This window comes from Schistocerca serialis, chromosome 3, assembly GCF_023864345.2.
Source record: "Schistocerca serialis cubense isolate TAMUIC-IGC-003099 chromosome 3, iqSchSeri2.2, whole genome shotgun sequence".
NCBI classification, from domain to species: domain Eukaryota; kingdom Metazoa; phylum Arthropoda; class Insecta; order Orthoptera; family Acrididae; genus Schistocerca; species Schistocerca serialis.
This window is the reverse complement of record NC_064640.1, coordinates 312,252,528-312,265,173: the sequence shown is the minus strand read 5'-3', so window position 1 is coordinate 312,265,173 and position 12,646 is coordinate 312,252,528. Positions and strand designations below refer to the sequence as shown.

Here is a 12,646-nt window from a genome sequence, read left to right as displayed (position 1 = left end):
AACACTTCTTCAGTAAACCAATCCACAATGCCCTGTACCACTGTTAACGTACAACAAACACTTCCAGAAAAACAATCACAGTACAGAATTAAGCACCCCTCAGTGGGCTAATGAGCCAATACATACGTGGTTAGCACGAGGCCTCAACCAATTAAAACAAGTTCGTTCGTGTGCTGCAGTCCCTCACCTGTCTGCTCTCTTAGCTGAGTGGCCGAAAGAACCGCGACCTGTGGGTACCATGGCTGCCCACTCTTCATCTATCCTCATGCTCATCTCAGATAGGCCCTCACATGCATCGCGGCCACCAAAGGATATGGAGGAGGAGGAGGAGGAGGAGGAGGAGGAGCTGATGACGATGATGATGATAGGGAGAAGGAGAAGAATCAGGTCACGGCTGCTTTGGTGATCCCGGAGGTGCCAGATCCCTTGCACAGTCAGATTCCGAACCAATGCTCATTGATGTGGTTCCATCATCATCAGTGACAGGCAGTGGTTCGGGGTCATGATTGGACCTCCAGGTTCCTTCACAATTAATTTGGACACCTGTAAAACGATCATTCAGTGGAACTGTGATAGATGTTATTCTCACCTGCTGGAACTGCAACACCTTAATTCCTCCTCTTCTGCAATTGTGTTGCTGTACAAGAAATATGCTTCTTTGATGACCATTCACCAACACTGCATGGTTAGCGTGCATTCTGTTCTGAGATGGCATCAGTAAGGGTACATACACTGGTTTGCACAGATGTTATCAGTGGGTGGATTCACGTTTGTACCATGTTGGAAGCAATAGCAGTGCAAGTGCAAACGACTTCAGTGATCACCATTTGCCACGTTTATTTACCCCAGGAAGGCCACTTTATTACACTGACTTTTCTATTAATGAGGGGATTCAATGTGCACTACCCCCTGTAGGGCGAGTATCACTTTGTCTGGGAGGAACATTCTAACTGCCCAGCTTGTTAGCTATCATGGTCAGTTGGAAGACATCTCAATCATGGTACTCCAACACACAACTACCTGTGGTATCTTTTCATTTAACAGGCTAACGATCTCTTCCCCTTACGTCATATGTTCGTTACATGGTCACTACATAACAATCTTTGCCTCAATGACCACTTTCCAGTGATCCTGTCGGTTCCTTGCCACCACCATATGGACTGACTGCTTTGAATGACCAACTGACAATTGTATACCTAGGTTGTTACCTTCACCCCTCTCTGCCAGATTGCATTGACGAGGTCGTGCAAGACGTCTCTGACACAATCATACATGCCACTAGAACTGCTAGTCCCCTTTTCACAGGTCCCCTTCAACACTTGATGGTTCTGTGGTGGACCATAGACATTATTATAGCTGTTCAGGACTGCTGAAGGGATCTGCAACGCTTGAAGGAACATGTTTTGAAGTGGACTGACAAGGCAGCCAGTCCACAGTGACGGGTAGCCGATAGAAAGGCACGCGTACACACTCACGCCGACGGGCGTCAATTCTGGAACAGGATAACTATTGAATGGTAGCAAGAAAAGTACGTAGCTGCTTTATACTTAACTTTATTATTTGATGACTACAGCATTCTTCTTGAGACATTTATACTATAACTCTCAAAGTAGGTAAGGCTAATGGCGCCTTGCTAGGTCGTAGCCATGGACTTAGCAGAAGGCTATTCTAACTGGCTCTCGGCAAATGAGAGGAAGGCTTCGTCCGTATGGTCGCTAGCAATCTCCTCGTACAACTGGGGCGAGTGCTATATCGTCTCTCGAGACCTGCCTTGTGGCGCTAGGTCTGCGATCACACAGTGGCGACACGCGGGTCCGACATGTACTAAATGGACCGCGGCCGATTTAAGCTACCACCTAGCAAGTGTGGTGTCTGGCGGTGACACCACATGTTTCCCATACCAACCTTATCTCTTTTAAACGACTTCTTCATAAGGCTCGTTACGTATCTGAATGCAATAAGAAGGAATGCTAGGAGTCTACACCTACTCGCTGGGAACACATTCTTCTTCATCCCAGGTGTAGGCCATACTCCATAATCTTTTGGGCCATCAAAAATCCACAGCTGTATAGGATCTCCTCATTTGGGATGGTCTCTGTACTGACGTGTTGACCCTTGCTGAAGACCTTGTGACACACTTTGCGATGGTGTCAGCATGTTCTTCTTACATGACTGTTTTCCGGACGTGTAAGTGATGAATGGAAGACATTCCCATCTTGTTCGCCCCTCGGCATGAGAATGAACCATTCACTGACTGGAAATTGGTTCAGGCTCTTGCATCATCTCACAACATGTTCCTAGGTCCTGATTCCATTCACAATCAGATGATACAACATCTGACTATTACTCAATGGCTCCATCTCGTTAGTATCTTCAACCACATTTGGCTCAATGGTGTCTTCCTTTCGCAATGGCGAGATAAGATCATTCCAATCCTTAAGGTGGGCAAAAACCCACCTTCCATGAACAGTTACCAGCTGATTAACCTCACCAGCGTGCTCTGCAAACTGCTTAAAAAGCTGGTTGCTTGCATATTATGCTGGGTTCTCGAATCTCGGGATCATTTGTCCCCCTCTCATTGTGGTTTCTGAGATGGATGATCTATAACCGACCGTATTGTTAGGTTCCAAACAGTGACCTACATAAGGCATACAACACCATTTGGGACTTTATTTACCCTCCTTGACCGAGTATTTCAAGGCTCCATATCAATTTTTGTTCGTCATTTTTTATCTCATCAGTTGTTATGAGTAAGAGTTGATACTTTACTGAGCTCTCTATAGGCCCAAGAGAAAGCTGTCCAACAGAGGTCATTGCTTAGTGTCACATTCTTCTTCGCCACCAATGGGCTCATGACCTCTGTTGGGCCACTGCTCACCCCCCCCACACTGTATGTTGACAAGTTTTGGATTTACTAAAGCTCCCACCCTGTAGCTTTGGCTGAACACTAGCTCCAAGGTGCCATGTGATAGGCCTCTGCTTGGGCCCTTTTGCATAGTTTACAGTTGTGTCTTGCAAAAACATGGGCCTTGCTTTTTTGTCGTTGTACCATGGTCCATCCTGACCCAAAGCTCTATTTCAGTACACAGTGCTTGGACATTGTTTTGCTACAGACGCCATTAATCGCCCCCAACCCCTCTTTGCTTTGACGCTCCCAGGTGCAGATCTGCAGGTGCAACTAAGGCCTCTGCTCACTCAGAGATGGAACATCATCTATTGGGCTGTCAAGGGCACAACTGGTGCATGGCACTCTGTCTTCCATTCCTCCCAGACTGAATCCACCTTTGTGTGTTACCACCACATCGGTCTTACCAGACTGACCTGTTGTTCTATTTTATGTAACGAACCACAACCACATTTTGGTTGTGAAACCTTCCAGGTAATTGCTCATGTCCTGATGGAATGTCCCCACCTCCTGGCTCTCCATTCTAAGCATAGTCTTCCAAATTATTTGTCTCTCTTGTTGCCCAACGACTCACGGGCAGTTGAACTGGTTCTCCATTTCCTCTGTGGCAGTGATTTTTTTTCCCTCAGATATAACATTTTAAACTACCTTTGTGGTGGGGGCAGGGTCGTTAGGGTTGGGGGTGTCTCCTGCCACATGCTGGGTCAGGGGGAGGAACCCTTGACTCTGCCTCCTTTGCCTGCCTCCTATGCAATCCCTCCTTCCTTTGTTTTAATTACTTTTAGGTGGTTTACCTCTTTTTCTGCCACACCCTGTTTCCTGTTTTAGCGGTTGGACTCTGTTGATCATGTTAGTGCTATCCTCCTTTTTAACGCTTTGCCTGTGATGGATTGAGGGTGGAACAGGTGTGGGAGGGCCTGACCCTTTCCCATGCAAATCCCTGGGGGACACCCATGTGTGGTCTTAGCTATTTCTCTCATCTTTTTTTTGTTGTTGATGGTCCAGCTGATGACCATTACGTTTTTAGCATTTCCCCTTTTACTTTTCTGGATCTCTTGACTACTTTAAGAAGGCATTGCTCACTCTGTAACTGTCTACATCCTAAATCGGAATGGCGAATATTGGTTGGGGATGGGGTTCCCCTCATCATGGCTGAGTCCTGGGAGACCAATTGTCTGCTCTAACCTATGTACCGAACCAAGCCATATACTTTTACTTCTCCTTCAATCGTTTTTTCTGGCTTCAGTATTGCCTTCAGGGCCTCACGTTTACCACAACTACGTATGATCACAACTACCTCCGGATGAACAAACCCTTGACCAAGGGACTGATAACCTCACTGTTTAGTCTCTTAATCTCAACTAACCAATCAGAACTGAGCATTACTGAATGGAAACTTTAGGGCAAAGCGTAAGATGGGCATTCTGTTGTCTACAGCCACTGCTATGGGTGGATGTAGCAATTTCGTTTTCAAACAAGACCTAGAGCGCATACCATCGGCATTTTCTCTGTTGTGCAGACATTTTCAGTGCAATACAGATACAAAGCTTGGTGGGTGGAAGAAACGAAATGCAATTACAGAGAGTTCCGGATTATCAGAGTGCAGATTATCCGCCCGTAATTCGGCAATTTTTGGAAAATGAAAAACGAAGCCCGAAGTCTTATGTTGAAATTAGAATGAATATTTTCGTCAAGGAAGCACTAGTAGGTGTGTGACCTATGTTCTATGAAGCACAACGAGGCACTGAAATACGTTATGTTGCAGAACAAAATTCGTTGACTGAACTGATATGTTGACTCGAAAAAATGGGGACCGTCCTCAGGAAAAAAGTGAGTGAAACCCAGGAACAGAAAAACTTGGGCGATAATTTCCCGAATGTAAAGTCAACGCAAATGATACGAAATAGAATGTAATTTAAGTATAATTTTGTGAACAAGTCGTCTGTTTACTGCTAGTAAGGTACAAGCAGTGTAGTAGTTTTTCAAAAGTGACATGTAGCATGGTTTTTAAGTAAAGCAACTAGAAGTTTACTCTGAGAACGTGCATATTTTCGACCATCTGTACATCATGTTGGTCGCATCCGTGTTTGGCGACATCGCGGTGAACGCGCATTGGAAGTGTGTATTCGTCATCGCCATACTGGCGTATCACCTGGAGTGATGGTATGGGGTGCCTTTGGTTACACGTCTCTGTCACCTCTTGTTCGCATTGACGGCACTTTGAACAGAGGACGTTACATTTCAGATGTGTTACGACCCGTGGTTCTACCCTTCATTCGATCCCTGCGAAACCCTACATTTCGGCAGGATAATGTGCGAACGCATGTTGCAGGTACTGTACGGGCCTTTGTGGATACAGAAAATGTTCGACTGCTGCCCTGGCTAGCACATTATCCAGATCTCTCACCAACTGAAAACGTCTGGTCAATGGTGGCCGAGCAACTGGCTCGTCACAATACGGCAGTCACAACTCTTGATGAACTCTGGTATCGTCTTGAAGCTGCGTGGGCAGCTGTACCTGTACACCCCATCCAAGCTCTGTTTGACTCAATGCTCAGGCGTACCAAGGCCGTTATTACGGCCAGAGGTGGTTGTTCTGGGTACTGATTTCTTAGGATCTATGCACCCAAATTGCGTGAAAATGTAATCACATGTGCGCGACTGCTACGGTCAAAGGTTCGAATCCTGCCTCGGGCATGGATGTGTGTGATGTCCTTAGGTTAGTTAGGTTTAAGTAGTTCTAAGTTCTAGGGGACTGATGACCACAGAAGTTAAGTCCCATAGTGCTCAGAGCCTGTAATCACATGTCAGTTCTAGTATAATATATTTGTCCAATGAATGCCCGTTTATCATCTGCATTTCTTCTTGGTGTAGTAGTTTTAATGGCCAGTAGTGTATAAGGTAGACGAGGAGCCTCTGAGCGTGGTCGTGGTGTGTGTGTGCAGGGGATGGAGGCAAAGCGGTGGCGGCGGTGCGCCACCGGGCTGTGGGCTGCGCAGTGGTGACGCGCGACGTGGGCGTCTGCAGCCGGATGCCCCGGACGCGTGACGCTGCTACGTCTCCGGCGGCCTCGGCGCGCGCCGCCAGGGCTGCCGACGTCGCCTGCGCCACCGACGGCCGAATCTACTCCGAAGACGACCTGCAGCGCAGGCTGCACGAGCAGCTCCTGCGCCAGGAGAGGGAGCTCGAGGATAGGTTCGCCGTCCAGCTCCAGTCCCGACTGTCCGAAGAACTCCAGAGCAAAGTGTCTCGGGAATTCGACGAGGCCGTCACACGTGAGCTCAGGAACAAGATTTCTCGGGAGCTCGACGCTCGCGTGGAGGCCGAATTCGAGAAGAGGGTTTTGCGGGCACTGGACGATAAAGTTTCGTTAGAACTCGAGGGGCGCGTGCGGCGCGATTTTGAAGACCGTGTGGCTAACCGACTCGATCAACGTCTGCACAGCGAGTTGGATTTCACTGTAGCGCGAGAATTTGACCGAAAGGTGTCTACCGAACTGCAGCAGCGGCTATCTCGAGACCTGGAGCAGACTGTTCGCTACCGGTTGGAGGACGCCGTGTCACAAGAGCTGGAGCGCAGGCTTGCCCGTGACCTGGAGGACAGGGTCTCCCGTGAACTGGACGACAGAGTGACTCGAGAGTTGCAAATCCGTTTATCCGACGAGTTACAAGATCGAGTTGCCAGAGAAATGGACGCCAGGGTACGCCTGGAGCTACAAGAAAAATTGCGTCACGACTTGGAAGATCGTGTGACGCGCGAATTCGAGGACAGAGTATCTCGAGAAGTGGAGGAGAGAATTTCTCGAGAAATGGAGGATCTAGTGAGCCGCGAGTTCGAAGACAGAGTGGCGAGAACATTGGAGGACAGGATATCTCACGAGATGGAGGAGAGGGTGTCTCGCGAATTCAATATCCGAGTTTCTGAAGAAGTGGAGGAGAGAGTCTCCCGGGAAGTGGAGGAAAGAGTGTCTCGAGAGGTGAACGAGAGAGTTTCTCGGGAGGTGGAGGTGATGGTTTCTAGAGAACTGGAAGAACGAGTGGCCGCGAAAATGAGGGAAAGGATACGAGAAGAGCTGGAAGGGATGTCATCTCCCTTAAGACAGAAGATATATCTGTCCAAAGTTGACGATGACACGCCCCAACAGGCAGTCGCGGAGGACCACCGTCCAGAACAGTGTCGATGTTTCGAAAATGTGTCCGTTTCCACGAATGCCGTACAAAAGTGCGACCTCGGTGTTCAGGTGAGAGACAATAGTTTTCAGCGTCACGTTGCGACACAGTCGGAGCGCAACTGGTGGCTGAGAGATGCCGGCATGCAGGCCGAAGTCAGACAGAGGGACGCGTCGCTGCAGTGCGAGCCCAAGATGTGGGCCAAAGACGCTCTCTCGCAGACGGCGATTCCCAGGAAAGAAATGTCGGTGCAGGCGACACTGGCTGTCAGGACTTTCGAGATCGGCGTGTGCGCCAAACCGTCTTCCGGAGATGCGTGGGTAGAGGCGAAGCCCACGACGGCCGACGTCGGCTGTACGGCGGTGTCGCGCCTGCAGCACAAGCCCGGGTTCGTGTCTCTCGAAGACCTCGATGCAGTCCGTCCGGTGAGCAGCGCCACGCAGACCGACAACGCCGCCGTCACCCGGGAGATGGCCACCAGCACTGTGGAGCGCAAGCTGGCGGACGCGTCCGCGCAGTGCCGGCTGAACGACGAAGCGCCCCCGCCGAGTCCCCGGGACCCGTCTCCGCAGCCGGTGGGCCTCTCCCGTATACCGCGGCCGACGGTGACGACCCGGCCCGCGGACGGCACCAAGTCCCCTCGGCTCGGTGCGTCGCAGCTCACGCTACCGACGCTGAGGAGCAACTCCGTGAAGAAAATCGTCACGCAGGAGCTCACGTCTTACAGCACTCGCTCGACGACCGTGGCAGCAAGCAGGGCGACGTCAGGAAACGCCATTCAAGTCCGCAGCAAAAGTTCCGACCCGGCGCCGAGGCTGAAGAGACAGAACACTTACACGAAGATTGACGACAATGGAGAGAGATTCGAGACTGAAAGGTAACTTCGTCTGTCAATTTTCGTATTTTTTGTTTTGATGTCCCTGTTAATCTGGCAATTGAAAAAAATCTAACATTTGTAATTCTCTGAAAAGGAATTCGAGTACTCAAAAATAGGTTCTGAGTTCCGCCCCACCCCGTTTCGTTTCCCGAGAAATAAAGTGAAATAACCCTTAAAACTTGAACCATACAGGTAAAATTAATTAACAGCACCTCAACATTTTAGAGAGACTTGAGCAAACAATACAAAAAACAGGACGACATATCGTTGAAATCAAGAGGTGCCAGGACCACAATCTAGAGGCCATGAGGTTAACAAATTACAATCTTTATTACGCAGTTATAATACATCTGCATGACTACTCTGCAATTCACATTTAAGTGCTTGGCAGAGGGTTCATCGAACCACAATCATACTATCTCTCTACCATTCCACTCCCGAACAGCGCGCGGGAAAAACGAACACCTAAACCTTTCTGTTCGAGCTCTGATTTCTCTTATTTTATTTTGATGATCATTCCTACCTATGTAGGTTGGGCTCAACAAAATATTGTCGCATTCGGAAGAGAAAGTTGGTGACTGAAATTTCGTAAATAGATCTCGCCGCGACGAAAATCGTCTTTGCTTTAATGACTTCCATCCCAACTCGCATATCATATCTCCCACACTCTCTCCCCTATTACGTGATAATACAAAGTGAGCTGCCCTTTTTTTGCACCCTTTCGATGTTCTCCGTCAATCCCACCTGGTAAGGATCCCACACCGCGCAACAATATTCTAACAGAGGACGAACGAGTGTAGTGTAAGCTGTCTCTTTAGTGGACTTGTTGCACCTTCTAAGTGTCCTGCCAATGAAACGCAACCTTTGGCTCGCCTTCCACACAATATTATCTATGTGGTCTTTCCAACTGAAGTTGTTCGTAATTTTAATACCCAGGCACTTAGCTGAATTGACAACCTTGAGAGCTGTACTATTTATCGAGTAATCGAATTCCAACAGATTTCTTTTGGAACTCATGTGGATCACCTCACACTTTTCGTTATTTAGCATCAACTGCCACATGCCACACCATACAGCAATCTTTTCTAAATCGCTTTGCAACTGATACTGGTCTTCGGATGACCTTACTAGACGGTAAATTACAGCATCATCTGCGAACAACCTAAGAGAACTGCTCAGATTGTCACCCAGGTCATTTATATAGATCAGGAACAGCAGAGGTCCCAGGACGCTTCCCTGGGGAACACCTGATATCACTTCAGTTTTACAATTAATAATCAGTCCACGTTCACATGTATCTAAGAATTAAATTTCAAATTCATATATTTCTGAATGCTGAAGATTAGATGGATAGATCACATAACTAATGAGGAGGTATTTAATAGGATTGGGGAGAAGAGGAGTTTGTGGCACAACTTGACTAGAAGAACTGATCGGTTGGTAGGACATGCTCTGAGGCATCAAGGGATCACCAATTTAGTAATGGAAGGCAGCGTGGAGAGTACAAATCGTAGAGGGAGACCAAGAGATGAATACACTAAGCAGGTTCAGAGGAATGTAGGCTGCAGTACGTACTGGGAGATGAAGAAGCTTGCACAGGATAGAGTAGCATGGAGAGCTGCATCAAACCAGTCTCAGGACTGAAGACCACAACAACAACATATTTCTCTTCTTGCAAACGGACGCAACATACCCCAGACCCAAGGTGACGCCAACAGCGGCCGCCCACAGGCAAATACCATTGGAAACGGTAACCAGCTGCTTATCTAAAACAGAATAAACTGAGCTTTACCATCCAAACATATATAAAACACTTACAGCAAACCCACACCGTGCGCGAGGTAACTTTAAAAGTTATTTAAAAATGAAAGAAACTTCAAAATCTTAATAACCTTTAAATAACACCAGCAAGACAGCTAGAAGATCGATTAAATCAATAAATATTTCATGTTTATGATCGTGCAACAGAAATCAAATTTACGATGTACCACAAACTGTAGATTAGATTTAGGTAACAGTAACTCACTTGACAGCTGCAAGGACCCACCAAGTTTCCGAGCTTAAAATTTTAAAACACTTAAAAGCCTCAAAACATCCAAATCAACACCATTAACGATCACTTAATATGACTACTCAAACAGGAACCACTAAAACATGCCTGGCGCCAACAAGCCTGATACTTGCATTCTATCAGTATCTAAGGATAGGTGCTCACCATGATCAATCGTGCTCCGAAGTACAACTTAAATGACTGTACCAGTCTCGCTCTCCCCCCATCTTGAAGCCAAGATAAAATCAATACAATGCCGTAACCTCCACAGAATAGCACCTTTTCTGCAGAACAGCGGCAAGGTCGCACCAATTAAGCAGACTGCGATGCTTCCTTCCGCGCAAATGCACGGACACCAGACAGGGCCGGTCCAACAATCGTGGTCGCTTGCCGTTACGAAAGGTACACTGCAACAGGTTCACTCACGTGAGTTCACTAGCACTGCTAATCACATAGCCAATATGTGGCTCTGAGCACTATGGGACTTAATATCTGAGGTCATCAGTCCCCTAGAACTTAGAACTACTTAAAACTAACTAACCTAAGGACATCACACACATCCATGCCCGAAGCGGGATTCGAACCTGCGACCGTAGCGGTCGCACGGTTCCAGACTGAAGCGCCTAGAACCAGGAAAGTGTCCGCTCAGCGCTGTAGGCACTACTGTTACAATCACAGAAGACTCATCATGGAGATGTAGAAGAAAGAACAACAATTGATCACCGAAAATGTCGAAATAAACAACCTGGTTCATATAATTTCTTAGACTTTTCCGGCGATTCGTTGTCATCTCTTAGAATCGGGTGTACTGCCGATAGCCTGCGTATTCACAACACGATATTTCAGCATTGTAATTCGGCGTCTTCATGAGGTGTTTCCTGAGGGGTTTCAGGAAACACCTGGTTAAGACGCCGAGTTACGACGTCGAAATATCGTATTGGGAATACGCGGACCACCGGCAGTAAACGCGATTATACGAGATGACATCCTGGTTCATGTTCACGGTAACCTGAATGTGTGGTCCCGAGTCATGGTACCAAAAACACTCCTAGTATGTCACAGGACCAGCTCCTGCCTGAACTGCATCATTTGCACTAAAAGGGTTCAACGCCTCATTGGGCCGTCAGCACACGCGACGCCTTGCAACATCTAAAGATAGGCAAAGTCGCGACTAAGATAATGTACACAGTTCCAGTCAGCTGCTGACCAGTTTCTGCGTTCCTTGGCCCAATGAAAAGATGTAGCTTTGCCCTGCAACGAGCATGTCCACTGTATGCTGTTCCCCTCGCAATGTTGGTTCATAAATTTATTGAGATGGACTTACACTCTCTGACAGTAGCACTTCCTGTCGGATTTGAAAACAGTTGTCATTGAAAAGACGTGGCAGTCGCTTCTAGTCCGCGTCGAGTAGGATCTCCTCTACCACCACTGTTCTTACGCCATGTTATGTGGCTGTGAGTGGTACGCCTTCATTGCAGACATGTTACACAGTCCACGTTGATACACAAACAAATAGGGCAACTTCATTCACTTTATAGTCATGAGCATGTTCGAACACGATAACTGCTTTCTGCCATTCTGTCACATACGCACAGCTTTTCTGTCATGACTTATATTAGTATTAGAGGATCATTTGACCGCCTGGTACCAGTTCTACACTATCTATGGCGCTCCAAATCGATCAGACTGGTCTTTTATATCTACATTTATACTCTGCAAAGCACTATGAAGTTCATGTCAGAGGGTGCGTCCTATTGTACCCGTTGTTAGGTTTTCTGCCCGTTCTATTCACGTATGGAGCGCGGGAAGAATAATTATTAAAAATGCCTCTGTGTATACTGTAAGTAATCTAATCCTGTCCTCGCGATCCCTATGGGAGCGATGTGTAGAGGATGATAATGTATTCCCACAGTCGTCATTTAAAGCCGGTTCTTGAAACCTCATAAGTATGCTTCTCGGGAAAATTTTCGTCTATCTTAAAGAGTCAGCCACTTTAATTTCTTCAGCATCTCTGTGACATTCTCCCATGGGTCAGAAAACACTGTGATCATTCGTGCTGCCGTTTTCTGTGCGCGTTCAACATCCCCTGTTTGTCCAATTTGATTCGGTCCCATGTATTTCAGCACTGTTCTAGAATGGATAACACGAGTGATTTTTAAGTAATCTGCTTTATAGGCTGATTGCATTTCTCCACTATTCTAGCAATAAACAGGAATCTACGACCTGATTTGCTCACGACTGAGCCTGTGCGATCATTCCATTCCACATCGCTACAAAGCGTTACACCCAGCTATTTGTATGAGCCATAGGATACCGCGTTTTTTTTTGTTTTTTGTTTTTTGTTTTTTTGTTTTGTTTTGTGAAGTTCACAGTTCTACATTTCTGATCATTTAAAGCAAATTTCCAATCTTTGCACGACTTCGAAATCTTACCGAGACCTGACTGAATAATTATGCAGCTTCTTTGAGACGGTACTTCATCACAGATATGGGGTCACTATTATCAAGCAAGATGCTGGACCTATATGATGATGATAACGCAGTCTGATAATGTTTGTTCTCATTGGAGCCTCCACCCATGAATACGACCATAGTGTTACCGTATGCAGAACTGCGACTCGTCTGAAAAGAGGGCACGTTGCCCAT

At 47.1% G+C, this 12,646-nt stretch overlaps 1 protein-coding gene across 1 annotated transcript in view; it reads left to right on the top strand.

The window, feature by feature from the left end:
- LOC126470118 (KN motif and ankyrin repeat domain-containing protein 3) overlaps nucleotides 1-12,646 on the top strand; it is a 400,202-nt gene that overhangs the window by 296,014 nt on the left and 91,542 nt on the right. The window contains exon 8 of the mRNA XM_050097722.1: nucleotides 5,851-7,951. Within this exon, the coding sequence (XP_049953679.1) occupies nucleotides 5,851-7,951 (2,101 nt within the window). The remainder of the gene's footprint in view (nucleotides 1-5,850; nucleotides 7,952-12,646) is intronic.